Source organism: Poecilia mexicana, unplaced genomic scaffold, assembly GCF_051168715.1.
Source record: "Poecilia mexicana isolate PSO_F unplaced genomic scaffold, ASM5116871v1 scaffold_9, whole genome shotgun sequence".
In the NCBI taxonomy this organism is placed as follows: Eukaryota; Metazoa; Chordata; class Actinopteri; order Cyprinodontiformes; family Poeciliidae; genus Poecilia; species Poecilia mexicana.
The window spans coordinates 30,930,301-30,957,459 of NW_028263378.1; the positions used below are offsets into that span (position 1 = coordinate 30,930,301).

A 27,159-nucleotide genomic window follows, 5' to 3' on the forward strand; every position below is an offset into this window, starting at 1 on the left:
TTCAGAGTGAACATTTTATTTCATGGCACAAGCACATGCTCAACTTGTTTCAACACAATATTATGTTTCTGTTTCTATGTGTAGACTTAAACAAATGACTTTATTGATTCTGACATGAGCTTCAGTAATAAGCTTTTTTAAAAAACAAAAAAAAAACATTATGGTTATGAATCATTGTTGCAGGAAACCCCCTCCCCAAAAAAACATTCTAGATTTGTGTAAGCGTTACATCATGGGTGGTAAAACCTGTAAATCTGAAACAAAATAATATGGCTAATTGCACTTGTGTTAGAACATGATGATCCCAGTTTGAAGTGCAAACATTTAAATGCTCATTTACAATATATACAGTGGCTATGAAAAGGTTATTGGCATGGTAAAAACTTGATCTTTTTATGAAGAAACAATAACAGATTCACTACATCATCAAATCAAATTGTGAACAAATATAAAAGTAAAGTGTAATTTTTTTTTTCCATTCGTATTAATCAGCACACTCCTCGACATTTCTCTGGTGAAGAAACAGGATGCATGGATAATAATAGAGCATATTCCTGAACAAATGTTTGGTCACAGGATGGGAAAATGATGACATGACTGATACTTAAGCTCTGGAAATCTTTCTCATAAGCCCGTCTGCTCGAACAGGCTGAAGTAATATCACCAGCCGAGTTAAATGCCAAAAAGAGAGAAAAAAATAAATTCAAGAATTATTAAAAGAAAAACACTCCAGAATGCATCTGAACTGCCATTGGAAAGTCTGATATCTTAGGTAAATGACAAATACAACCTTTAATAAAAAATATGGAATCAGTACTCTTGGTGGTTTTACTGAGCGTTATTTTCCTAACGTTCAGAGGTAGCTGCTTATTAATACGTAATTTCATTATCTGTAAACTTAGCATAACACTTTGGGGTGGTCAACTCAGTCCCATTTATGGACTCCAGTTGTTTAAACTGATCCAGTTTCCTGGAGTCACTTGAGTCAGTTTTTTTTTTTGCCAAAAAAGCAGTTGTGGCCTGAGAGGATGATTATGTGATGGGTTGAACACATGAAGAAGAAGTTAAATAAAAGGCAAATCAATACAGTTTTTGTTCAGTTCCCAACAGTCACTGTTAATTTTCCTCTTCTGCTCCTGGTGCCATTTGACTGATGGTTGTATGGCTGTTTCCAATGCAGAGATTCAGAGTAAAAAATGTTGTTGAACTGGATCATCGATACAGTGGTGATTTCCACAAATCACTGTCTGCCATCTCCAGACAGAATCCTCTAAGTCTGCGGTTTGTCAGAATAATAATGCATCTTTACACCAAGCAAAGAGCATTCAAACTTTTCTTAGGCAGATCAGCTCAGTGACCTGTCCAGCAGTAGTCTGGATTTCAAACAAACTGAAAGCATGTGGTGGAAACTGAAAAACATGGTAAATGAAAAGGCTCTGCCTTTTTGGTTCATTTCCTCAACACCAAATGATTACATTTCATTTTAATGCATAATGTGAAAAAAGAAACACCAATGAAGCAACATTGTTTTGTTCATTCTTTTTGACAAAGAATGAACGTTCAGCTAGAATCAGAATCGGCTTTTTTTCACAAAGTTTGTGCACCCAAACAAGGACTTTGACTTCGGCTCCACTTTGCTCCCCATGAAGACAGTAAAAGTGACCACAGAATGGTGGTAGCTGCTGAGCCTGTCACAATAAGCAATTAATCAATCACTTTTATGAGGCAACATGAAATTGATTGCTTCTGATTATTCTGATGATTCATATTTCTTGAAGGGAATTTTTTTTAGAGACTCAATAATCTAATTTATTTAAGGTTTTGAGTTTTTATTGTAGAGTTTATTTCCTTTTTTTATTTATAGATTTTGGTTGTTGTGAGATTCTTTTGTAAAGAACAAAATTTCCTTGAAATTTTGCATTTAGTTCATCCTCAATAATGCAAGGGTGAACTTACATTATTATGCCATTATCATTACATAGTTAAAAATGGTCTCAAAACCACAATGTTATTGTTTATCTCAATAATTTCTGGGGCAATTTATCATCCAGCAAAATTTACTAGAGTGACAGGCGTCCAATATACTAAATACACCAGCTTTGGATCATATATGTTTTTGTTTTGTCTTGTTTTAGGATTTTTTGGACAACAAAATAGAAAAATTAATCAAATATATTCTAAGAAGGATATTTTCTGCCCCAAGTTATATTCAGTAGTCAGCTGATTGGTAGTAAACCAGGAAAATAATACTGCTTTCAGTTTGTTATTATTATTTATTATCCAAAGCTGTGCAAAAAAAAAAATAAGAATTGGAAAACTGTATAACAACATGCTTTAGAAGATACGAGGGAAGGCTGTAAAACCTAACTGAGGCCCAAAAAACAGATTTACGTCCAATGATAGGTTCTACATGAGTTCTTACAGATAAATACTGAGAATCCTCTAACTGGTTGCCATCCTGGCAAGCCTGGACACAAATTACCTGTGCTCATTCCTCAATGAAGTTCACCTGATATGTAACCTGATTGCCATTGTCCCATGCATACAGAAGCTTATCCTTTGGGTTGTAGTCGATCTGGGTGGTGAAGGAGTACTCGTTGGTGAATGGTAAACGTGGGATTGCCTCCGTATTTGTGTGGGTGTCATAGGCATAGTTCACCTCAGCTTCTTTCTGGTTGTACACATCGACAGCGTACAGGACACCGCAGATGATGAAGCAGTTTCCATAAGAGTTCCGCTTGAGGCCTGTTCGGTAGGTCGTTTCCTTTTTCAGGGACAGGTCTCCGGGATCCAGTTTACTGATCACAATCAACTCTTGCTGGTTGTAGTCATAGTCCAGAGATGGGTAGATTACCCACAGGCCACTTTCATCAACTGCAAAGTCGATATCCGAGTGCCCCCTCCACTTCCAGCGGTTGGTGTCCTCGTAGACAACGTCGTGCAGCAGAGTCCACGCTGCCATGTATCGCATCCTCAGATCATACTTAATGATGTTCTTAGTGAAAGCCCTGTTGTAGTAGAAAGCTCCGTTATAAACCACATGGCCAGTCCCGATCCAGTTGTAGGGCAGTTTGTAAAGATTACTCCAACGCCCTAGAACAAATGACAGGACAGGATTAGGTTTTACTCATTCATTACAACACTCAAGCCTCATTTGCCAATGAACACATTCTGCTTTAACATCGTATCATCACCGATGCAATCTGCCTGCGTGACAACCAATAATGTCAATGTTTATGTTATCCCATGACTGGGGTACTGTGATCCAAGAAAAACCAGGGTGTACTTTGGCCTTTTCAGAGAATATTTCTTATCCGCTCTTTAGTCATCTTCCCAGCCCCAGGCATGCTCCCTCCCTTATCGTAATGCATCTCCTGAGGCTGCATGGCCCGCGCTCAGCTATGAATACTTGATCCAAAAGTCTTATCTGCCAACAAAAACACACACTACCAGTCAAACATCTGCACATGCCCACTTAAATCAAATAAAAAGACTATCTTCAAACAGGTGGCAAGTAAAGATCTTCACAGATACTTTATTAACTCTAACCAAACTGCTCTAAACTTCATTTAACATCTGCAGCTACATCATAAATTCTGATGGCTTATTGAGAAAAGAGGCCTCCCCCTCTGGTTCTGCTTCTGGACATAAAGGGTCTCTACAGGTAAAGGCACTGATGTGCCCCAACAAGTTAACACATTTGTGTTCAGTTTAGATAAAAGACAGACGACAGAGATGTTGATAGAGTTGTTATTGTATCCATGCTAGCTCCCATAAACGGAGCCATCAAATTAAAGCCCACTCTTTATGGCGGTTGCTTGGCTTCTAACACTTTCTGTAGGGAGTTGCATCTGCCAAAAAAAATACAATCTGACTGTGAATTTATTCTCTCTGTTTGACTGAATCTGAACAAATCAGGCCTATTTATGGTGGATCAAAGTTCGAAGACAATTTAACCCCATAATATATTTGCAAAGTGTTGAAAGTTGTTAACATCTGAATCAGTGAAAAAAAGTGTGTTTTGCAAAACATAGAGAGGTCTTGATCTCAGCCATGGAAACTGAGAACAATAACATGAAATACAATTTCTACAGGTCTAAAACCAGTCATGCAATAAAACAGACAGTTTAGTCAGTTGTTCATTACTACAAAGGAAATAACAGCCACACAGGCGATACTGGATAAGAGATGCATTATGCTTTACTTACTGTGAGTTGCAAACATGAAGCTTCCCTTGCTAAGCTGATTTTTTTTTCACAGTACCAGACTGTATGTGCACAGGCTTAGCATAACAGTGATCCTGTTTATGCAGGATTTCCCCCCTGAACTAACACACTTTGTACTATAGGTGTCACTTTCTAATCACATCCTATTTCCCATTCTAACCCTCCAATCTCAGGAAGTCCGATGTAGATAAACTGAAGCCTGTGAAGAACAAAAACAATGTGCAGCAGAACCCCTCCACCCCCACTCTTAACCCCACTCTCTCTGGCCCTGCCCCTGAGGCCAACTGGCTCTCTTAATCCTCTTCTGCTGGATTTAGTTCAAAAAGAAAGGCCAAAGCACATGTCAAGGAACAGCAGGAAGCACCGCTACTCACAGAGATACCTAGTCATCCGCACACAGCTGTGAGCTCACCACACCACAGGATGCCTCACATGTAAGTGCATTTAGTAAACCCAATGTCTAAACATATCTAAATCAACAAGTCAAGTCCAACATGTGCAGATCTTCTCCACGCTCCCAGAAACTCTGCAGTTCATCCAGACATATGAAGGGTAAGCTTTGTCATCTGTGTACTCATCATGTTGCATATCGGTGTCTGTTCAAATTTTTATTAAGTCAAACAGAAATTAGAGCAAATACTACATGCTTTTTCTAAACCTTTGGAAAAATACTGTGTGGAAGGTAAAGACAAAAGTGTTTGGAATGTGTGTCTCCCATTAGGTCTGGCACTAAGGACTTGATGAAAAAGATCTCCATGTCAGCAGTCAAACATGGTGGATGTAATGTGATGTTCTTGGTCCTGTTCCATGTCTTGAAATGGCAAAGCTGGTTGTCACTGATGGACCATGAATTCTACTCTGTACCAGAAGATATTGAAGGACAACGTACGTCCATCCATTCTTGACCTGAGTTATGCAGCTGGACATTGCTCCAAAGCACACCAACAAGTCCACCACTGAAAGACTCTTTAAAAAAGATTTTGCAATGCCCTGGTGGTTAAATCTAGATAAAATACTTTGAAATTATCTTAAACTGGCCATTCTTTAAAAGACCTTCAGTCTTGTTGCATGACAAAATATGCAAAAACACCAGAAATCTGTTTGGGATTTTTCATCTTCCATGTCACTGTATATTACCAGTGTTACCAGGGTAACATACATAAAGAGTAGTCATTTATGCATGTTATGCTTTCCTGATTGGTCAACAAAATTGTGGATCACAGTCCACTTGTTCAGTCTTTGGGTAAGTTGTGCAAAAATAACTATCTTACAAATACGTAGCTATTGAAATGAATTGATAGAACATAGTGACATCAGCTACTGAAATACCTAAACTTTAATCTTTCCACAAGCTCAAATGTCTGGAATAAAACTGAAACAAAGCTTCAAGTCCAAACACAGGGCTGAACTATATTTTGTAGAGGATAACTATTCATTTTCTCAAAAACACCAGAATGGTGTGTACCTTGTTTGAAGTTGTCCAGGTTACGGAACTCCACCAGGTTGTTGCCATAGTAATAATTAGTCACGTAGATCTTGGAGTCCTTAGCCAAAGGATCCTTCATCCAGGCTCCCTCATTGCGCCCATAGCTGTGTTGTTTCTCCGGTTGCTCAATGGATGCCAGAGTTCCTTCACAGTTGAGGATCTTCCCTGGAAGTAACAAGCAGAAAATTCAACCTGCATGTCTGGGAAAGAATGATTCGCATTAACAGGAGCTTAAATTGATTCCATGCTTCTACATGTCTTGGCAGCTCAGGACTGCACGATGTTCTGCTGCTCAGTTGGGCGGCCTCACTGTCGTGACAGCATGCAGCAAAATACTGATCTTATCACAGGACAGAGTTCAGCACATACCTTCTCTGTGGAGGCTGGGCCGACTGTTGTTGTTGGAGTTGTCCAGTACCAGCACAATAGTAGGAGCTGGTCTTTCAGACCGGGGTGTGGTAGTAGTGGGCTCTGAGGTGGTGGACATTGTGGTGGTGGTGGTAGTAGTGGTGGTGGTGGTAGTGGTATCAATGGAAGCTGTAGTGGGGTCAAAGGTCTCAGCCACAGTTCCCTCAACAGGCTCTAGGATAGTTTCAGTCCCTCCATCCTCAGGCTCATTTTCTGTTAGGTGATGGACCGGGTGTGTTTTCACAGAGTGGTCTGAGGTGAAGGAGCAGACGATAAGGGGAATCAGAATAAGAGAGACAATGCCTGGAGGATGACTGCTGTTAGAACGGATAAACACTGCTTTCTTCTTCTCATTGAGCCATTATGACCAAAGTATCAAGGTCACTGTGGCAACAGAGGTTTTTGCTTTATTATCAAAAATGTGTAAAATAAAAATGTTAACATTTATGAGTGTACTTGTAAGCGTATTTATTCCCTCTAGGCAGAGGTCGACTGATACATCAGCCGGCCAATATTTTGTGTCAATATTTGTGTTGACATCGGCCGGTGCGTGCAATTGTTTTTCAGTTCATTAGTGCAGCAGCTATGCCTTGAGGTCACATGACCTCATACATTGCTTCTCCATCCAGGCAGAGAACTGCTGACAATGTTGTAAGACTGAGTGCCGACAACAACCAGAGTAAGTTTTAACATTTTAATACATATTTAGCTCTCTGATTTAGCTGTATCTTTGAAAGTCTTAGTCTCCCTGTGAGCAGTGGAACAGTGGCGTTAAATGTTCTATGTTGTTTGTTATCCATTGTTAGTATGTTTTCCTTGTTTTGTTAAAATTGAGGCTTTTAACATTTGTTGTCATTGTGTCATTTTTATTATATAAATGGAGTAAGAAAAATAAATATCAGCTTCAAGAATTGGCCAGAAAGAATCGTCCACACATGCTGGGGATTGGTTTGACTGATGTCAACATTATCAGTATCGTCACCATTCTTAAAAAGCCTGTCAGTCGATTTCTGTTACCAAGTGTGCAACTGAAAAGTATCTGCTTCTAAGGGCCGCTGCACCACAGGAAGATATTTGATATATGGAGTTTTTCCTAAAGCAAGAAATCGAGGACCAACCTTTTAGATACAGCAACCATCTATGAAGTGGTGGATCTTTCCACTGCACGCATTTGGAAATGTTCATATGCAAAACATAAAATACCTCAAAACAAAGCAGTGGTCAGTAAGTAGTTGGATAAATCCCAGGTCAGAATGGCAAAAGAAAAATGAAAAAAAGAGACTTGTACTTGGCTTGTTGAGGTGAAGAGCAGGAGATGTGGAACAGAACAGCCAGATGGGAAACAACTGAAGCTTGACATGAAGATATCAGATTAAAAATACAGCATTATTACTATTTGTCAACATTAAAAAGCAACTCTCACCAAGCAAAAAGGGCAACAAAATTTGGTTGGAAACAAAAAAACTGTAAGAGTGGAAATAAAATAGAAAAAAGCCTTTGACTGTTTAAATGTCGACTGAGGTTTAAGATTAATTTTACTAAAAGCTTTTAAGAACTGAGAAATTCTCAAGTAAGAACTGTTGAAATGTTTTATCAGTCAACTCCGGTCTCAATTGCTATTTCTCCTGCTAAAAAGTTGACAGTCTGATGGTAGGGCAACCTTCCACTGGTCCTGAAACTGTTGCATTCCAAGCTGGCCGACAGATGTGTGAGGAAAGTCTTCCTGACACGCATGCTGACACCACATGGACCTGAGGACAGCGAGAAGAAGCTGCTTCTCCTGGAAAGATTTCAAGCAATTAAGCTTTCTTGGTATCAGCAGGTCCTTCATAGAGGTTTGGATTGTTCCAGAGATTAGAGGCAGCAGGGCCACAGCAGAAATAAACATGTTTTATGGCTCTAGTTAAACCTGATCTGTTTAAACTGTATCGAGGTCTGACGGTCACCGATTCACTTGGACGTGTTGCACAGAGAAAGCAAAGTGTCCTCAGCAGCAGAATGCTTTGAGGTTATATAACAGATAACATCATTTAATTGTTGATTGATGGGACAGATATCTGTGTTCAATAAAGCCACACAAGGGACATAAAAAACATGCCGCGTTAGAACAGATCAAACACTCTTAAATGAAGCTTGATATTATAATAAGGTACAGTAAGCATTTATAATTGAGTCATTTTTTGCACGATTTGTACCACATGTCCAACATTCTAGTTGCATGACAATACTGAATTATAAAAGTAGAATGAAGTATTGTATTTATTATAAACATATTGAAGATAATGCAGTAATATTGTCTCTGAAATCACATGATGTGCTGTTAGAACACCCACTTCAAAAGAGAGTCGCTAAACAGAAAAGAAATAAAGGTTTTTCATTTTGGTCTCTTTTGTTTAAGACAGATTTCTGTACTGTCACAGAAGGATTTTTGGGATGTGATATGTCAGGCCTGCATTATATCAGGTCAACATTTACAGTGCTTATAAAAAAAATATTCATCCCGTGAATGTTTTACCCTTTCATTTATTTTACAAATCAATTGGGATCAATAAAATTAGCCATTTTACAAAAAAAAAACTTCAAAGTGAATACTGAGTTCTACAAAATGACAATTTTCCCTGTTTTTCCATAAAGTAAGTGATTTTATAATTTGGTACCCCATTTAAAATGACTGGCCTAATTCAACACAGGTCCAGCCAATAGATAGTTTCTCAGTGAGTTGAATGGAGATCAGAGTTTAGATTTGTTGCCCAAGCCCGACCTGAACCCGACCCAAAAATCGGGCCGGGTCAAAATTATTGATCTGGGTTTTCTATTCGTTTCTTTCTGTAGCATTGCTTTTTTTATTTAATAAGAAGCTGCAGTCTGACATGTTTGTACTGTGCTGACAGACATTAAAAATGAAGAGAGAATTTTCTAGAAAAAGATGACATTTGGCTATAGACACTCCTCAGTTTTTCATGTTTTTATATTTATGAAGGTTTAAGGAAGTCATTTTGTTTTAAATGTTAGTTTAGAAACGTCCCTCTCCATTCATTTCCTATAGACGTTGTGCGATGAGGCGACAGTCGCTTGTCCTCATCCAGCTGAGCGACCGCCATAATTAAAAAGCAAATAAATAAAAAGTTAAAAATGTTCAACTTTGTTTCTGTCTGCAGTCACAGAGAACTGTGTCGTTCGTCGCTCACTGTCTGTCGAGCCGATAACAGTGTGAACTACACAACCATCCACAGGAGAGAGGCTTTTGATTAATCTATATTATGTAATGTTAACACTTTAACATCTTCAGAATAACTACATGCATTGACGAGTTAATATTGAAAGCCCTATTATATATAGGCAGAAAGGGACACAGGAGAGTGACCTTTCTCCTTCCATTTAAAAAGGTGTCACCCCCTGCCCCCGTATTTGAAATGGGATTTTTGCCCCTGACTATATGTGATGAAAGTCTGGATTTGTAACTGCCTTTTCTAGCTGATTTAAGGGTCACTGCATCCTGCTTCAGCAGAAGCAACAGGTGCAGATGTTTGACAAGGGTGGTTGGGCTCTGTCAGATTCACATACATGGCAGAACATAGCTTCTGACAGCTCTATGCTGTGAAAACGCAGCAGCCCTAATCACCCCTCTTCAGTCCTGAAGAGGATTCAGGAAATGGTTTCTCTTAGATGTGAGGGTCCTTCTGCCTCACTGAGGGGAGCAGAGCTGAGGCTTGTCATGAACATGGCAGCTCTGCATTCAGACTGTCCACTATGGCTTCCATCTCTACTGCTGATGTAGAAAAGCTTTGATTTCCTGCTAATAGAAACCCCAAGGCCAGAGCAGATAAAGAGCTGCACAGTGTCGTTTTCTATAATCATTCCTTTCGCTTCAAATTTTAGAAAATGAACGAAACAATGAGAGCCTTATCCTGCAGTTATTTAAAGACTGTTCTGGGAACACTCCTACTGTCCCAGTAAATACTGACCCTACTTGCCTGGTGCTCTCTGATTCAGAGTCATGTGGGCTCAGAGACTAATGAGCGTGGATCAGACCCAGACCACACTCACTGCAGATGGCTAAACATATTTACCTCACATTGACTTGCTCATCATGAATGTTGACTGGAGAGTACACAGTTTGCTTAGATCAAACTTAAAACTCGTACCTCCTCTTTGGTCATCTTGGTTGGTCTTGGAGGCCTTGTAGTAAGTGATGCTCCTCACCACGCCAGGCTGCTGGCCACCCACCTTCGTTTTTGGAGTCGGGTCAGGCTTAGCCGGTTTCCCAGGCTTTATGACCTCTTTCTTGGGCTTGACTGGTTTTTCTTTGGGTGCCTTTGGGGGCGTTTTGGCAGCAGGGGTCTTTTTGTTTGCTATCTTTCCTGGAGGCTTGACTTTCTCATCATGAGTGTCCTGTGAAGACATCATAGGTTTGGCAACAGAGGCTTAAGTGCTTCCTATGGAATGGTTTGATTTGTGGTGTATTTTTAAGGTCTGGGCTAACTTCTATAAAAATATAATAAAAAGTCTTTGTTCATGATGTAAACTATTACAGGTAAAGCTAAAAAAATGTGAATATTTGAAAATGTATATTTTTTGTCATGCATTTAGAAAAGTGAACTCACATAGGTTATTTATACACAAAGTCAAAAATGAATATTAATTTCATGATTATGGCTTGCAGAGAATGAAAACCCAACGATCTTTGTCTTAGAAAATTACATTATTACTCGTTACATTTTGAGCTTAATAGCATCTGTTACTGCGTTAACAGTGACGGCCCTAATTTTAAACATAAATCTCAAACTTATTTGTATGAACTCAGTACTTGTTTGGGGCTTCTGTAGCATAAATCACTGCATCTCGTTATTCTGGCTTTTACCAAATTAAATTAATTAGAAATATAAACTGACCTAAAATAAAAAGCTCACTGTGTGTTTTCAAGGGAACATATCATGCAAAATCCACTATTTTGAATACTTTGAGAGTCTAGGAGCTTTTACATTCATATTCTCTCCAGGTGCTGGATATCTTTATATTCTTTTTTGACTATATTTTTCAGTCTGTTCATTTTTCTCTATTCCCTATGAATAGAGATTCCCTATTTTCTTGGGTATGATGTCATCACATTTGCTGCGGAACTGCTAAACAACGTCACGACTTCCAGCAAATCGAGTTTGTGAAGCCGCAGTTTTTTTTCCTCACAGCCATTTTGTAGTCCAAGTTCAGATATATCGAAATTGCAAGTAGACAAGTCAAAATGTTTGATTCTGGTTTGTGTTAATGCATAAGAGTCCTTACATCAGAGCCTCTTCAAAATGGTTAATTTAGATTTTTCTCAGGGATGTACCCACATCAGTTTTTGGAGCACTGCTTCAGCAACCTCAGTCGCTTTTCTCTCTTCTGAAACAAGGGACACAGCAAAGCGACAAGCTCCAAATAATAATGATTTACATGTTAAAAAGAAGGATTTAAAAGTATGATATATCCACACTGTAAAAAAAGTAAGAAAGAAAGACAGAGAAAAGAAAAACATCTGTAATTTTCAGTAAAATTCTGGCAGCTTTTTATTGTATAAATTTTATTGTATAAATATGGATTTTAACATATTTATATGGGAACATTTTGGTAACCATAGCTAGCGGTATTTTACAGTTAATTAGAGACTTTTGTTTTTTGCAGTGCACTTTAATATCACAGTAAGAGTTATGAAGTGCTTTTGGTACCGTAAATGTAAATATCTGGTTGTTCCAGCACAACCTAAGTGTATCACAGCCATTAATAATATATTAGTGCTGATTACTTTTCATTGAACTCATATTTCTGTATTAAAAATGTTTTTTAATTGGTGTGATGTAATATTGTAATCTTTAATGTCATGTTTTCAGCTGCATGCAAAAAACATCATGATTTACATAAAAAGGCTTGAAAAGTGTGTGTGAAATTAATCTGAGTTTTTTAAATAAATGAACTTTTTCCATATGATTCTAGTTCATTGAATCTGACTGCAACTTTGCCATTTGCTATTGTGAGATAATGTATTTATTTTAAATATCTTTTATGTAATTTTGCCTTTATTTAAAATAAATGATTAAAACTGTGTTTTACAGTCTCTACTCTCTCATTCACACAGTGTGACATCACCTATACTCCTATAAAAAGAACTGACATAGATGTTGTTTGCAGTTCTTAGAGATCATTTGAAATCAGACAAAATTTACTCTGATCCTTTCAGCGGTGCATCACTATTCTGGTATGGTGTTTCAGGAAAAACAACTTACCAACTAGTCCAAATGTTAGTTTTTATCAGCTTCCTTGTAAATTAATTAAAGTTTGCAGCACTGCACAATTGTTTCATTTTATTTTGTTAGTCCTAAGTGGTCCTTAGTGGAGCATATGGTCTCTATTTCTTATTGATCCTCCCAACAACAAACCCAGATGTCTCAGAGCTCTGAGAAGTTGATACTGAGTTTAGAAAAAGCTACCTTCAGCCATGTTTTATTAAAAATAAAGCTCACAGTGACCCATCAGAACGCACTCACTGGGTTCTGATGACCATCAACGGCTCCTAAAGCTTCACTCGTCTCAGGGGAACTACTAGTACCAACTCTAGGTTTAGGGTACGGTACTATCACATGTCTGAAAACAACAAAACTGACTTTATCCCAGATTTCTGGAATGTGTTAAAGGACTTTAATGTCAAAAAAATAATGTAAATTAACTAAATGTCTGATGACTTAAATGGATTTTACAAAGCAATCTGAAGCTTGTGTTTTTACTCTGCGAGGGCCCTTAGATTTCAGTGGTGTGGAAAACATGTGGAATTTAATAAACAAAATAGAATCCACGATAAAATGTGGAATTTCACAGAATTTGCTGATATCAGTGAGAAGTGAAGGACATCCGGTAATATCTGTTGCTGTTACTTGGTTAGGCCGGGGTCTCCTCTCCTCTCCACACAGACGGAATGAACTGGTCAGCCATGGACAAAAACTCTTCCCAAAAAAATAAATGCATAACTCAAAGCTTAGAGCAGGGTTCCGGGCCAGAACGTTTTATGAAATACAAGTAAACTTCTCTGTACATTTCGTTAGCACAAGGTTGACTGGAGGTGCAACAATATCACAATTATTAAGAAACACAGAAGAGAAGAAACTAATTTCAGCCTGTCACGTCTGCCAACTGTTGAACATTTAAATAAATGAGTGGAAGTGAAAGTTGGAGGTGATTATTTCTCCATCTCCCAAATCCTGATTGCTATGGAAGTGAGCACAAGCTTTTACGTTTTAGTTTGCTTTTTTTTAGTGTTCAGTTCAATTCTAATGCATTTTTAAAGGGAGATTTTCTTTCATCTTCAAAATGAGATTTTTAGTTTAGCTCATAAAATTTGAGGTCATAAAAAATGAGGGGAAATACTTCTTGACTCCTTGTAAAGCCAATGTTCAGTGTTTTGTGTTTGTGAAAAAGAAAACAAAATAAATGTGTACCTCTGGCTATTGACTTGTTATAATGTTTTCATTCACACCATACTTCTGTGCTTTTTGGAGTTAATAGATTTGACTAAAACTGAAACAACGGAATTCAGAATAATAAAAACAGAACAAGTGGAATTTGGGAGAACGTCTGCACTAACAAATGTGTCCAAGTGTCAGAACTGATAATGGACACATTACTGTTTTTGCATTATCACCTAATATTTAGACACATTCCGTCTACTTCCTGTGTTACCAACCTGTGCTTTGCTCTCAGACGCGTCCTTTTGCAGCAGCTGCAGGCTGAGCGAGGAGATCTCCTTCTTGATGCTCATCATGATGTTGGAGTAGTTCTCATATTTTTTAAACTGGTTGGTCAGGCTCGTCATGCTGTCCCGTACATATTCATTCTCTCGTGTAAGGTTTGTTTTGATGGTCTGTAAGACAGCAGGGAGTGAATGGACATGCAGCAATATAATGCTGCACTGTGTGTGAGTGTGTCAAGTTCCCAACCTCTTCCAGGGTGTTCATCTGAGAGACCACCTTGTTGATATAGGAGTGGACCTTCAGTAGATCCATACTGTACAGGGTTCCCTCCAGGAGGTCCACCATCGACTGGAGCTGCACATTCAAACCAGAAAAACAGAAGGCCGTCCGTCATCCACCATCAGCTAAACCCAGGCCTGGCAGCTCTATGTGCCTGGAAGTCTTCATTTGCTGCCTAAATTCATATTAATGCACTGAGAAAACCTGAAGCGGAAGAGCTGAAGATGGTTTTTCTGTGTTGATGCTTGTTGACTGTCCATTTGTCTTAATTTCATTTCATGTCTGTCAGTAGCAGCAGGACACAATCACATTCCTTCCAGTTCTGTAAAAATGATCTCCCACCTTCCACATTTCTTCTCTTTTTACTCTTTTTTCACTGATCAGAACAAGTTCCACTTAGCTTCACTGATGAAACCTTTCAATAGAATCCTTGGACTTTAACAGTGCATAGCCATACAGAACTGTAATATTACCATAGATCATTCTGGGGATTTCATGTTTTATACCCTGCAGGATTTTCTGGTTTGCTGTGTGAAGAAGACACAAAGCTGAATTAGTTGAAACTAATTAACATACATCAAAATACCCCAGAACTAAATCTGGATATTCATAATTCATACTGAACATTGACATCATTTTATTGGTTCTATGTTTTTCTGTTTTTACTTCTAGTAGTTTTAGCTTCATAATTGTATCTTTTCCTAAATGTTTATTCAATGCGAGTTTATTGAATAAAATGTTTTAACTATAAAGTTTAATTTTTCCATTAATAAAAGTTTCATATTTGAGAGAAGTTGTTTGTGTTAACGCCAGTGCTGGATTTATGCATAGGTTTTATAATAATTATCCGTTATTATAAAACCTAGCCTCTCATCAGGCGGGTTATGAGTTTATTATTTTGACTCAGTGTTTCTTTTAATCTAAATTACTTGTTTATTAAGAATTTCCTTAAACAATTATTATAATTATTTATAGCCAAACTTGACACCTTTCTAAAAGATTTTAATGTAATTAAAAGTAAAAACAGAAGAAATGGGTAAGAAGGCATCACCATAGTGGTCTCCAGATTAAATCTTGATATTTTCTCATTTGTAGGATTTTATTTGCATTCAACAAGCATCCTATAGTAACTGATTTCTTTGCTTTTTCTATACTTTTCCCAACTCTATCCTTCCTTGTTTTGTGTTCCAGCAAATACTTTCCCCTGACCTTGGATGGATAACCTGTTGATAGTGAAACAAAGTGATGCAAGACAACACATTAACATTCCTCTGTGTGTAGAGACATTATTGCTCTGTGTCCAACAGGTAATTAATGGGCTTTGATTATCTTCCTCTAGATACTAGTTTTTCTTTTAAGAGCGCAGATATTCAACCCTTTATTAAAAAATAAAGGAATAACAATCTCCATCTTCTCAAGCTTTAAAAGTCCAACAAAAGAATGTAGACAAAAAGTGATGTCCCACCAGTAGGTTGTTAGATATGCTACTATCCATAGCATTTTATAACAACTGAAGGTAACATAGTCATTTGATTATGTTAATATATGCCTGGATATCACCATACTGCCCCTTTAACAAAGCATTTTGTCCACACATGTGCTGCTCTCTGGATCCTCTTTGCTTTACATCCTTTGTAAACCCAGCAGATCTTCTGAAATACTCAGATGAGCCCATCTCACATAAGCAATCATCCTTCATTCATGGTCACTTGATTCTCCTTAGTTCAGCATTCTCAGTTTGAACTCCTCCAAGTTGTCTTCACCATGTCCAGATATCTAAACTGGTTGATTGACTGAAAAACGTATCATGATATAAGTCTTTCATACTGGTTGATATTGAAAATTACTGATTGGTTTTTTGTTTTAAATATCTGAGATACTGAAACCTGAAACTGCTGCTGCACACATTACTCAATAGGCTGTTGCTAGGTAACCAATAAGTGAGTGAGTTAATTGATGCTAGCTTAGCTGGCTGTAAGAGGTTGAGTGGCTTTATCAGCACCTTTCCTCTCCCTACAACTCCTGGAATGCTGTGCAGATCAGAGTTCAATGAAATTATTGAATATTTTGAATATTGAATATTTTATCAGATGTATTATCTATGGACATTGATTATGTGTCTCAAAGGAGGAGTTCAAACTGAGAATGCTGAACTAAGGAGAATCATGTGTCTACCGTGATATGTATTGTTATTGATTCATTGCCCAGCCCGACTCCACCATCCTCACCTTTAATAACTCCGGGGCCTGTTTCTTCAGCTTCTCCATCTTCCACTCGTTCTCACAGGGGTTGAGTGAGGATGGCGGAGCCGTGCAGGAGCACTTACAGTCTGATCCCGAGCTGACCGTCTCCACTGTATAGAAGTCCTCCACGCGCACGCTGCCGCTGCGCAGCCGCAGGCAGGCATCCTTACTCAGAGGCCGCATGATGCACTTACAGCGGCAGTCGGAGCCCTCTGATGTCATCCTGACAGGCTCAGTGTCCCCAAAGATCTGAAAGACACGATGTCAAGCAACATTCTATGTTAGGGTAATAACCTAATAGGGCCTAACCTGCCAATACCATTTTTTGTGTGAAATGTTGCTACATGTGGCAATACAGTTGCTGAGTTGGCAACAGTGGGGTGACTATTGTTAAGGAGTCACACAATATCTGCAAATGTACAGATATGACCTGGTGGGCTGGTCTGTCAGTCAAATCTCTCTCACTGCAGACCAGAAGAGGACAGTGGCTGATTTTAGATCTTTGCTGAGATAGATTGCATTGGTGGAAAAGATCAACTTCACATGTAAGCATTGACCAATCCCTGATCTCTCAAAATTAAAGTAATCAATTTTGAGAGATCAGAAAATTCAAACTCTCAGTTTGGATTTTATTTATCTTCACCATTTAATCATGGTGTGGAAAAGTCTTCTCGCAGTTTAAATAGTTCTGTTTACTGAGGGTATAAATTAAAGTGTTCTGTTCCTTCCTGCAAGGAAGACCTGAGGTGCCTTTTCCAGTCATCTGAAACAGAGGAAGGAAAGTGATTCTGAAAAATAAACTCATGCTTCCTCTCTTTTGAATGTAAGCTGGTGTGACTCAGACGAAATCCTCTGAGAAATACATAATTCAGTCAGCCGCCTCAACAGCTGGCGTTTGCCTGCCATGGTTGATGACAGACTCCTTGGTTCACCTAATAAACAGGAGGCAAGGCATGGCAGTCTGAACAGGGCATTCCACACATTTCCTATGTCAGGCACACCGCCTTACATAAAGTGAAGATCGCTCTCACACAAGAATTCAGCCAGACAGATTTATTGTAAAGTCTAAAAAATGCTCATGTTGGGTTGGTGTTATGGTCACTGACCTCTAGGGGCTCTCTTTCTGAGAGCCCTGTGTTTTTCTGTTTCAGTTCTGCCTGATAGCTGCAGGTGAAGTGTGTTGGGGCTCGTCAGCCGCCCTATATAAGCAGCAAGCTGGAGATGCCAGATCCCCTCGTTTTGTTTGATCTGTGATCCTGTGTAGGACCTGATTGTGTGTTTGAACTGAGCTTGCTGTGAGCATCTTTGTGAACAATTGTTCAAGAAGTGTTTTTGTTCAGAGGTGGAAGCTGGTAGGGGTTCTCTGCCATTTTTGTTGTAACCTGTTTTCTCCTGTTTTTGGTTAGTAAGGGAGTTTAGGTTTTGTATTTTCTTTTAGTTCTTCTTTAGCAAGTGGTTGTTTTATTTTATAGTTATAAGGGGGTGTTTTGTTTATTATTTTGGCCTTGGAGACCCTGAAGCATTAAGCTCCCCTATGTTTTTTTATGTCTCCTGTAGTTGTTGTTTTATCAGGATTGTAAAATAAATTTATACTTTTTTTACTCAACTGTTTGGATTACTTTTTAGTTTTATGTTAAAGCCCAGTGCCAGAATGTATTTTAGGGTGGGGTTGTAACAGTTGGTTATAGTTCTGCTGAAAAATTCTCCAACTGATCTAAAACCACCTGAATGGATTCACAGCCCTTCCAGCTTCAACTTCAATGTGTTTTGAGTCATCGAGCTTCCAGTTGATAAGCCCAGCATCAAAACATTTGTTTTTCTTTTTTTATTTTATCAGAAATACAATATCTAAACACAGGATTATTTCAAGATAAACCATCCGATTCTAACACAGTAGGAAATGGCATGATGTCGTGATCCTGTTGCGGACGCAACACTAGAATATGGTGAATGTCTTGAATCTCTATTTTGACTTATTAAAGTTGCAGTTTGTAACTTTTACAAAATTTTTCTTTTACATATTTGTTGAAACTGTCACCATGTGGTGACAGGATCTATTATGAGAATCTGAGGGCTCCAAAGTGATGTACACTACATTTAGTCATTCACAAACGGATGGTGGTGAACTACTGGATTGTAGCCACAACTGCCCTGGGGCATTCTGACAGAAACAAGGCTGCCACCAGGTCCTCTGGTCAACAGCAGGCAAGGTGGCTGAAGTGTCCTGAAGTGCCCAAGGACACAAAGACTGAGACGAACAGAGCAAGGGTTCGAACCATCAACCCAGCGATTACATGTACTCCTTCCTCCTGAGCCGGTTCAGCCCAGAATAGGGGTATAACATAACATTTGATAATCTAAATTTGATCTGACTAGAAATTATCCTACTGGTGTTAATTACTGTGTGACTGAGAAGACTTGGCTGCAGAGTAACGGCTCATGGGACCCAAGCTGGCTGAGACGGTCATCCCACTCGGAGAGATTTATGCTCCCGGATCAACTGCAGGACAGATGCACATGTGCCATGAGCTCACAGATCATTTTTATTAATGAGCTGTGTTCTTTCAACTGTCTTCCTTAATAAAACACAACATAAGAAGATATATTGGACATTCCAAAAATTGCATGTATCAAATTTTAGCCTAATGTGATAACTGCAAACAATTTATAAACGACCTTTCTTAAGACGCGGGAAAATAGCATTCTGTCATACTTTGACTGGATAGTTTCATCTGGAAATTTACAAAACGAGATAGGCTTGGTTATTTGTTATATTGTTTATCATTTATTGTGATAAGTTTCATATCTAAATAAGATTTTGATTCATTGTTGTCATGACAAAGTCCAACTAATGATGGTTTTAATCCCTGTAAGCCATCCATATTGTTGAGGTTTTTACCATTTTTCTCCACAGGTTGTTCAATCAAGGTGTATCAATAAATACACTTCTGCACCTTCATAATTAGACAATATGATTGAATGCAATTTCAGTGACACAAATCATGCTTCTTTATGTGGCTGCTGTCCTAAAGAAGCGTACTACAAATGGGAATGCTTTTCCAAGATGAGTGTTTGTGTTGGAGGGGCTGCTGTGTAATGAAGCCACAGGCATACAGTTATCTTAAAAAAAGTAAAAAATAACATCACTTTTATTATTATCACAATAGTACTACAAAGTATCATGATAAAACTTTAAGTCCATATCATCCAACTCTACAAGATTAGTTGTTTTGGAAACTGAAAGGAAACCTTTATTGGAGAATTCAGCTCACACGGCGTTGTGGAGAACTTTTGTTAAACTGAGAAAAAAGCAGATTCCATTAGAGCCTCTACAATTATAGTATTGTCCATTTCTGATATATGAAGCTGACAAACAGGAAGAATGTCATAAAGTGCTAATGGCACGACAATCCTCCCACCATCGTGGAAAGTAAATACAGACTGTTATAGTCGAGGACAAGAAGACACATATTACAGCTAATGAGAGGCAGTGAGGCTGTCGGATGTGGGAATGTCAGGGTGGTTAAAAACTGATCAGCTGCCAGATTTTCAACCTTTTCCAAGCACTTTTAAGATTTTTTGGTTAGAAAGGCTGCAGGCTTAGTAAAAACAGAGGCATGAGTCATAAAAGAGGTGGTGGGGTGGGGGGGTCTCATTAGTGCAGGAATGTGGGCCAACTGATGGGGAAGATGCAGAGGGTGAAGTGCGTGTTCACCCCTCTGTTAGGACCAAGCAGATCCTGATCCACGTTGAGCAAAAAGCAGCAGGTTGACAAACACAACAGCCACAAGAAAATAAGGTGGATCTGCGTGACGCTGTGGCTTCATGTTGCTGGCTGCACTGCTCAGACACTGCACAGCTTTCATATTCCAGAAAGTTTGACTTTGCAGCCTTTACATTGTTGGATTTTCCTGTAGACAGCAGCAGGTTATCAGAATGAATCAAAATGATCCTTCAGACCAGCTAGTTCCTCATTCTGTTAAGTCACATGTACCAGTTAGAGTATCTAATTATCCCAAATCTCATGCCAAGCTGACCTACCAGCATGAGAACGGGCAAAACAGTTAAGATTTTCAATAATTAAGGATGCAGAGTATTTAACGCATGCTTTGAGCTTTGACCTCTAAAGTGCAGTCAAGTTTTAGGTCAAAAAGCACACAGCTCAACCGGCACAGTGAGAGGGGTAGAGCCTGCATGCTGCAGAGAGCCATATTAGATCAGCCACAGAAACGTTTGACAGCTAACACGCCCTGACAAGCTACAAGGTGAAACCCAGAATTGTTCAAAACACACTGCATGACAGGAGTTTCTGTCAGATGCAGCCTGTTCTATCAGCAGCCATGTTCACGTACCCTGTGATGTCGTCTCTCGGCCTGCTGAGATCTGTCTATCTATCTGCTCTATCTGTCTGTCCATCGATAGAGCAATAATTTGATTGCACAATAATGACAAAGAAAAAAGCCAGTTCTAAATCAAATCCAGATGAAACAAATTTAAAGTGCCTTAAAGTGCATAATAACCAGTCCTCAACTCTAGCACTTTAGTAAAAGTGTTAATGCTCATGGTAATAAAAAAAGCCAAACTAAACAACTGGAATTAGCACCAGGCTGTTAAATAGCCAAAGACAAAGTTTATCAAGCTCTTATTGCTTTTGAAAGCAAACATCTACATTCCAGCTGAGTCTGTTTATGTCTCCAGATAGTCTGAAGCTTTCACCGTGCAGAACGGCTCTAAAACATAATGACCTCGCTCTGACATGAAGCGGCCTAAAGATTTGTCAAGGTTCAACTTAAAGGGACAGTTCAGAGTTTTTGAGGTGAACTCCTGTAACAGTGTCTTTGACTCTACGAGACGGATGTCACAATGCAGGGATGAGTTTGTTGAAAAGGTGAAACAGCTAAAATGAAAAATGTTAATAAGACTGATCAGCTGATCAGGCTGATTGAATAAAGCCTCAACATGTATAACTTTGGTTATTAACAGACGATTTCCAAATAACACATCATTTTCGGGTTGACTTGTGTTCAGGAACTAAAATCAGAAGCTTTGTCTGACCAGTTAATTTTCTACCACTCATGGAAGATGTTACAATATGTCATCTTTCTATTACAGCTAACAGAGTGATTACTATGAACACCACAGAATTTCAGTTCAATAAAACACCAAACCATCCTCTTGAGTCTCATTGAAGAGCTTGGCAAAAACCTTTAAGCCAAACTATGGGTCTGTTTAAAACATGAAAATCTTATGCAATGCAGAGATACATATAAATCAGTCAGCATGACTCCTTGATAAAATCCACACACTGTAATAATCCTATCATAAGCAAAAAAAGGGACAGTTCCCTAATTAATAGTGTGTGTTTGGTGACCTCAGTTATGAGAGGAATGGCTGATGCTGCCAATGCCTTTTCCCCAGATGATGTCTTCAAAGAGATGTTTATTAGATCTGGCACAAAGCTGTGCAGCTCTCCGCTGCTACGGATACACACGCTATAATCCACTCCTAAAGTGGAAATACAATATTTCATTTAAACCATCAAATAAACACATCAAGCAACCTCATGAATATTTTAGTTTCCTCAAAAGTTGGTATGTTTCTCTGTTCCACTGGTGTACATCTATAAAGTGGTTTGGGTAAAGCTCCACAGAACTTCAGTTTGTCAGGTGTTTTTTCCAATCAATAAATGTTATCAGTGGAAAAGAGGAACTTGATCATACATTTTGCAAAGTTTGCAGATATAATCTTTACCTTATTAACAGATTGGTCAGAAAAACATAAAAACAAACGAAAGAAAAACAAATGCAACAAAATGAAGACAGCTATGGTTTTCCAAATTAACCGCCTGAAATTGGAAGTTGATGAAATAGACACCAGACAAGGTAGGGATAATAGTGAAAAAATAAAAATGATACATGTTTGCTCTGACAAGTAAACATCTAGAAACTGAAATGTTTCCCAGTTGGCTAACCCTACCCTAACCAAAGCAATGGAGGCATGCTGCTTATTTAGACATGCCTTGGTGTTTGTATTATTATTCCTACAAACTGTGTTTTAATATCCTCAGCCTAGTCAATAAAATGAAACAAAAGCTGGTGACTGTGGACAGACTCTGCTAAACCTGCTATGACTTCAGACCACTGATGGGTATTTATGAAGACATGGTTTATACAATTCAACTTTTAAATTTCTTTTTCTAAATTCAGACAAGCTAGAGGTTTTTGTGTTTAGACCGGACTATTGTAGGAACTCAGCCCTGACCTATTTGTTTGCTCTGAAGGACATTCCTTTGGCCTCCACACCTACACAGTGGTAGTTTGGAGTTATGTCTGGCTGGCACATGTAGATTTAGATTTCAGACAGAATAAACTTCCTTTCAACCTGTGCGACACCCTAAAATTGGAAAGATCCTTGCCTAAAGTAATGCAGACAAACTAGTTAATGGATCAGGTCATCCAGGGCTCATTACCAATTTTCCATAATTATGGTACATAAGTGATGAAAAGGTGGATGAGCAAAAATGTTCTTTGCATTATATTTCAGTCATTTTCAATAATTTAAACCTCCAACACATCTCATAATTTCAGGAAACCAAAATTATGAGATGTGGTGTTTTAGCAGTGTTTGTTAAACAAACAGTGGTGTCATAAGGAAAACCACTTCAGTGGAAATGTGCAGCCATAACAGATAATCAATCTATCACAGATGTTAACCTTTAACCTCTCACCATACCGTTGATGTCAGAATGGTTTACAGTGTTTAAGCTTCAAGACACAAACATCAACCAAAACCCGAAAGAATGTGCATCACAGACAAATTGTAAGCATGAGGGAACTGAAACACTGTGTGTGTTCACACATGGATGTTATTATGTTTTATGGAGATATACAGTGGCAGCCATCTTAATAACAAATGGGATAAAGGTACATGTTTCCCTGCACTTTGGACTGGGTCAACGCAGGTCTCGCATTAGCCAGGAGAGGGCGCTGCTGCAAGAACTCAGCTAATAAAGTATAGATTATAGTGTAGAGTAAATGCTAATTTTTCTAAGATTTTCTTGAAGTTATACATTAGCTACATAATTTTAGCATGTGGGTTCTGTTCGCTTCTGATGGGCTTTTACACTTGTTTTCTTGTAGAATTGCTTTAAATCCATCCATCCGTCCACGCTTAATCCCTAATGGGATCACGAAGGGTGCTGGTCAAAGGGTGAGATTTGGGGTCACCCTGGACAGGTCACCAGTCCATCGCATGGCAACAGGACAGGACAAACAGTCATGCATGCACACACCCACACATAAGGAGAATTTAGAGAACTCAATCAACCTGGCAGTCTCTTTTTCTGGACTGCGGGAGGAAGCCAGAGTATCCAGAGAGAACACATATGCACAGGGAGAACATGCAAACTCCATGTAGAGAACTGAACCCAGGGCCTTCTTGCTGCAAGTGAAGTGCTACCAACTGCAGCATGGCCAGTAGACTTTAACTCAGGAGTGTCAAACTCATTTTCATTTCAGGTCATATCAAGATCACCAATGTCCTCAAAGGGCCTTTTGTGACAGATTGTATTGGTAAAACTACCCATTAAACTGTTTAAATATTAATAAATAGTGTTCTCTGCATTCAATGAGTACAAAGTATAAAGTTAAATAACATTAAATATCTATTCTCATGGATGTAATTTGACCACATACAAATAAAAAGTGCTTTGATTTGATTAATAAAATAATATTTAACAAAACAACTGTTATATTTATGTGGCCCTCTTTAGCCTACACTGTCAACCCAAATTAGGAGTCATTACTAAAACTGTGCATGGTAAGTCATTGCCCTGGGATGGTCTAGTTTTTACAAAATCAAAACCAAACACATCAAGCTCTGTTTCCATAAAGTCTTGTGTCCAAAATAATCCATTACTAAAGAACTCAAGGTTTCAAAACTGTAATTGACTCAACCACAACTCATGTTTATCAGGAATTACGACTCATATTTGTTAGAATTACTCAATGCAATTTTTTTATGTAACAGTAACATTTTAAAGCTTTCACCATGTTAAATACTTTAAATATTAATACAAAACTATTAATAGGAGGGTGTTTCTGAGTCTAAGAGCCCAAAAATGAGACTCAGCTTCTGGCAGGCCCTCAGCTATTCCACAACAACTTCCTCCTCAGTAACACTTCTCAGGCTGGCCGGATGAAGATCTGACGTTGGGGGACAGAAACCTTCATGATTCACTAACAAGATCCCAATGTCCATTTGGACAAAAGACTCAGGAAAATATACAACTTTTGCAAGGGAAAAGCCACAGCTTTCTATCATTTGGGCTTTTGTTCATGTGAACTTCAGGTTTAACAGAATGCTCAGAATCTTATACTTACATCTATACGGTGAAGGTCAGCTACAGTTCTGTGCACAGGGTCTTTGTTAGACTAAGTTGAAATCAAGCAAATTTACCTAATGATAATCATGTAGTTACTACATAACTATAACTACAGGTCCTGTGCCTGCAAAGTGACTAAATAGTTCATGTTTTCTAAATAATGAGAACTGAAGTTCTACACTGCTTCCTAGTTTTGCATCCATAAAATCAGAGCTACAGTGGAATGATTTACATCATTCATGTGTTGGAGAAGACAATTGTAAAAAATTCAGACTCTACGTGTACAAAGCTGATCAAGATACTTTATCCCAAAGACTTGCAGTTACAACTGAATTAAAAAGTGGTTCTACAAAGGACTGACCAAGAGGGTCTGAATACCAACGAACGTCCAACTTTTCAGAAATTTATTTGTGGAAGAAAATTAAAACCATACATTTCCTCATACTTCACAATTCTGTACTACATTGTGTTTTAGCTTTACTTCACAATCACAACAAAATACAATGAAGCTGTTTGACAATACATAAAAAATCATTTAAAGGTTATGAATACGTTTGTAAGGCATGCCTGACGTTTTTTCAAGGTGTGCAGTTTTTTCTAAACACCTTGTGCCTAAAATGATCCTATATAATTACAACCTCTAAATGTTTGCTGAGAGATTTTAATGTTTGCTTTCCTGTACCCAGTTAGATTAGCTCCACAGTAACTTTCCAAAATGGTTTATTTTGAATGTTTAAAAACTCCTTCCAGGTTGAATTGGATGGTAAGGGCATTTCAGGGTGACATAATCCTGGATTATTAGTGATTTTAAGATTCTCTGCAAATTTTGGCACATGCCTAATTAGGACTATATTTATTATATTGCATATATTAGCACTGAAGGCAGTGCTGAATTCCCTTTGCAAAGCATAAAGTCCACATCCACTTCCACAGGTCAGGTATACTGAGCATGCTTCCAGACTCCACTTGTCTGATTTCAGGCTTTAGATCAGACACAGAGAACTGAGTTTCCATCCATCCCTTAGACATTAATGACCAGCGCTCACTCAGAGGCAGTCATGTTTATCCACAACAAAGTGGGAAAATCATTTTATTCTGCAGGGGGAAAGGACAAACAAGCTGATGACAAGCAGTTTAAACCTCAAACTGCTCAGCACTACAGCTGTGACTCCTGCTACTGTCTTTCTGAGGATCAAACTTTTTTTGCTGAACTGCATTGAAGCTGATTTAACCTCCATGATTAGTTCTTAAGAAGACATCTGCTGACAGCCACTCCATGCAGTATACAGTCCATGCTTTCTCCCTTCTGGCTGTGTGTTTTTGGAGCTGAATCAGGATGAGGGACAGTGAGGGGTTACTGCAGTCCAGCAGCTGAACAAACATGGCCAGCCTGATATTGCACTAACCCCACTGAGTGCCATCTCTGCTGGCAATGGGCCTGCGCACAGTGGAGGTACGATTATGTATCTGTGTGACACAAAAGCTCTCACTAAGGGATTTTCTCGAAACACAAGAAAAGACACAAACAAAAAACATCTGCTAAGCTTAAGCAGAAAGTGTACAGGTGCGGAGATGCTCAGTCACTTTGACACTGAGGGGACGGGGAGGGGTGGGGGGTGAAGAAACCTGTGTTCAGTTTGCAAACATGCAACCAGGCGTGCTGGCTCTAAAATAAAAGCGCCGTCTTACCTTGTTCTGTGAGGACGCGTCCTTACACAACACCAGCAGACAGGCCAACAAGTTGGTGAGTCTCCACATTTTCTCAGGGCAACTAAACACGAAGTGCAGAAATCCAGAGCGGAAGTCGCAGCGATCAGTCCCAGGGCTGGAGCGGTGCGTCTATCTGAACTCCATCTCCGCTTCATGCAGGTGACGGGCTTCAGGAGCACAGCGCGGATCTCTGCATGCCACTGGGCCGCGCTTTGAGGTCTGCCTTCATCCGAGCGCACCATCCATCATCCGGTGTCCTCCACAGATGGGAGGGCTCTGACACACACACCCACATGCACTCACGCAAACACACACACACACACGCACACACACACACACACGCACTCACACCGTACGCTCAGAGTACGCGCAACAGGCAAAGTTAGAAACTCAAGACAAAATGGTGTTAATGCGGTTTGAATTAGTTACGGCTATGTAGGCAGTACCCACGATGCCGCGCTGTAGCCACAGCTAATTAATTTATCATTGATAAAGTTAAGAAAAAATACTAATGCCTTAAGACTCCAGCTAAAAAGATATTTGGCGCCATCACCTGGCCAGTTCATAGAATACCAAGACCTGTTCGACCCGCTCTTTTTATTAAATTTCTGCTCCACGTTAGGAAGAAACTCTGACAGATTATAAAACTTCACCAACAGATATGTTTTCATTTTGTCATGGTGTCTAGCTAATGAAAACTTCAAAC

General features: G+C 38.9%; 1 protein-coding gene across 1 annotated transcript; it reads right to left on the reverse strand.

Annotated features, from left to right (window-relative positions):
* On the reverse strand, positions 1-26,708 carry olfml2a (olfactomedin-like 2A). The gene is made up of 8 exons (XM_014973797.2): positions 26,433-26,708; positions 16,346-16,609; positions 14,085-14,192; positions 13,832-14,008; positions 10,266-10,512; positions 6,082-6,372; positions 5,692-5,877; positions 1-3,093 (listed from the first exon to the last, which is right to left on the reverse strand). Exons 1-8 carry the CDS (start codon positions 26,499-26,501, stop codon positions 2,489-2,491), a joined length of 1,947 nt encoding a protein of 648 aa, XP_014829283.2. The 5' UTR covers positions 26,502-26,708; the 3' UTR covers positions 1-2,488.
* Positions 26,709-27,159: the final 451 nt, after the last annotated feature.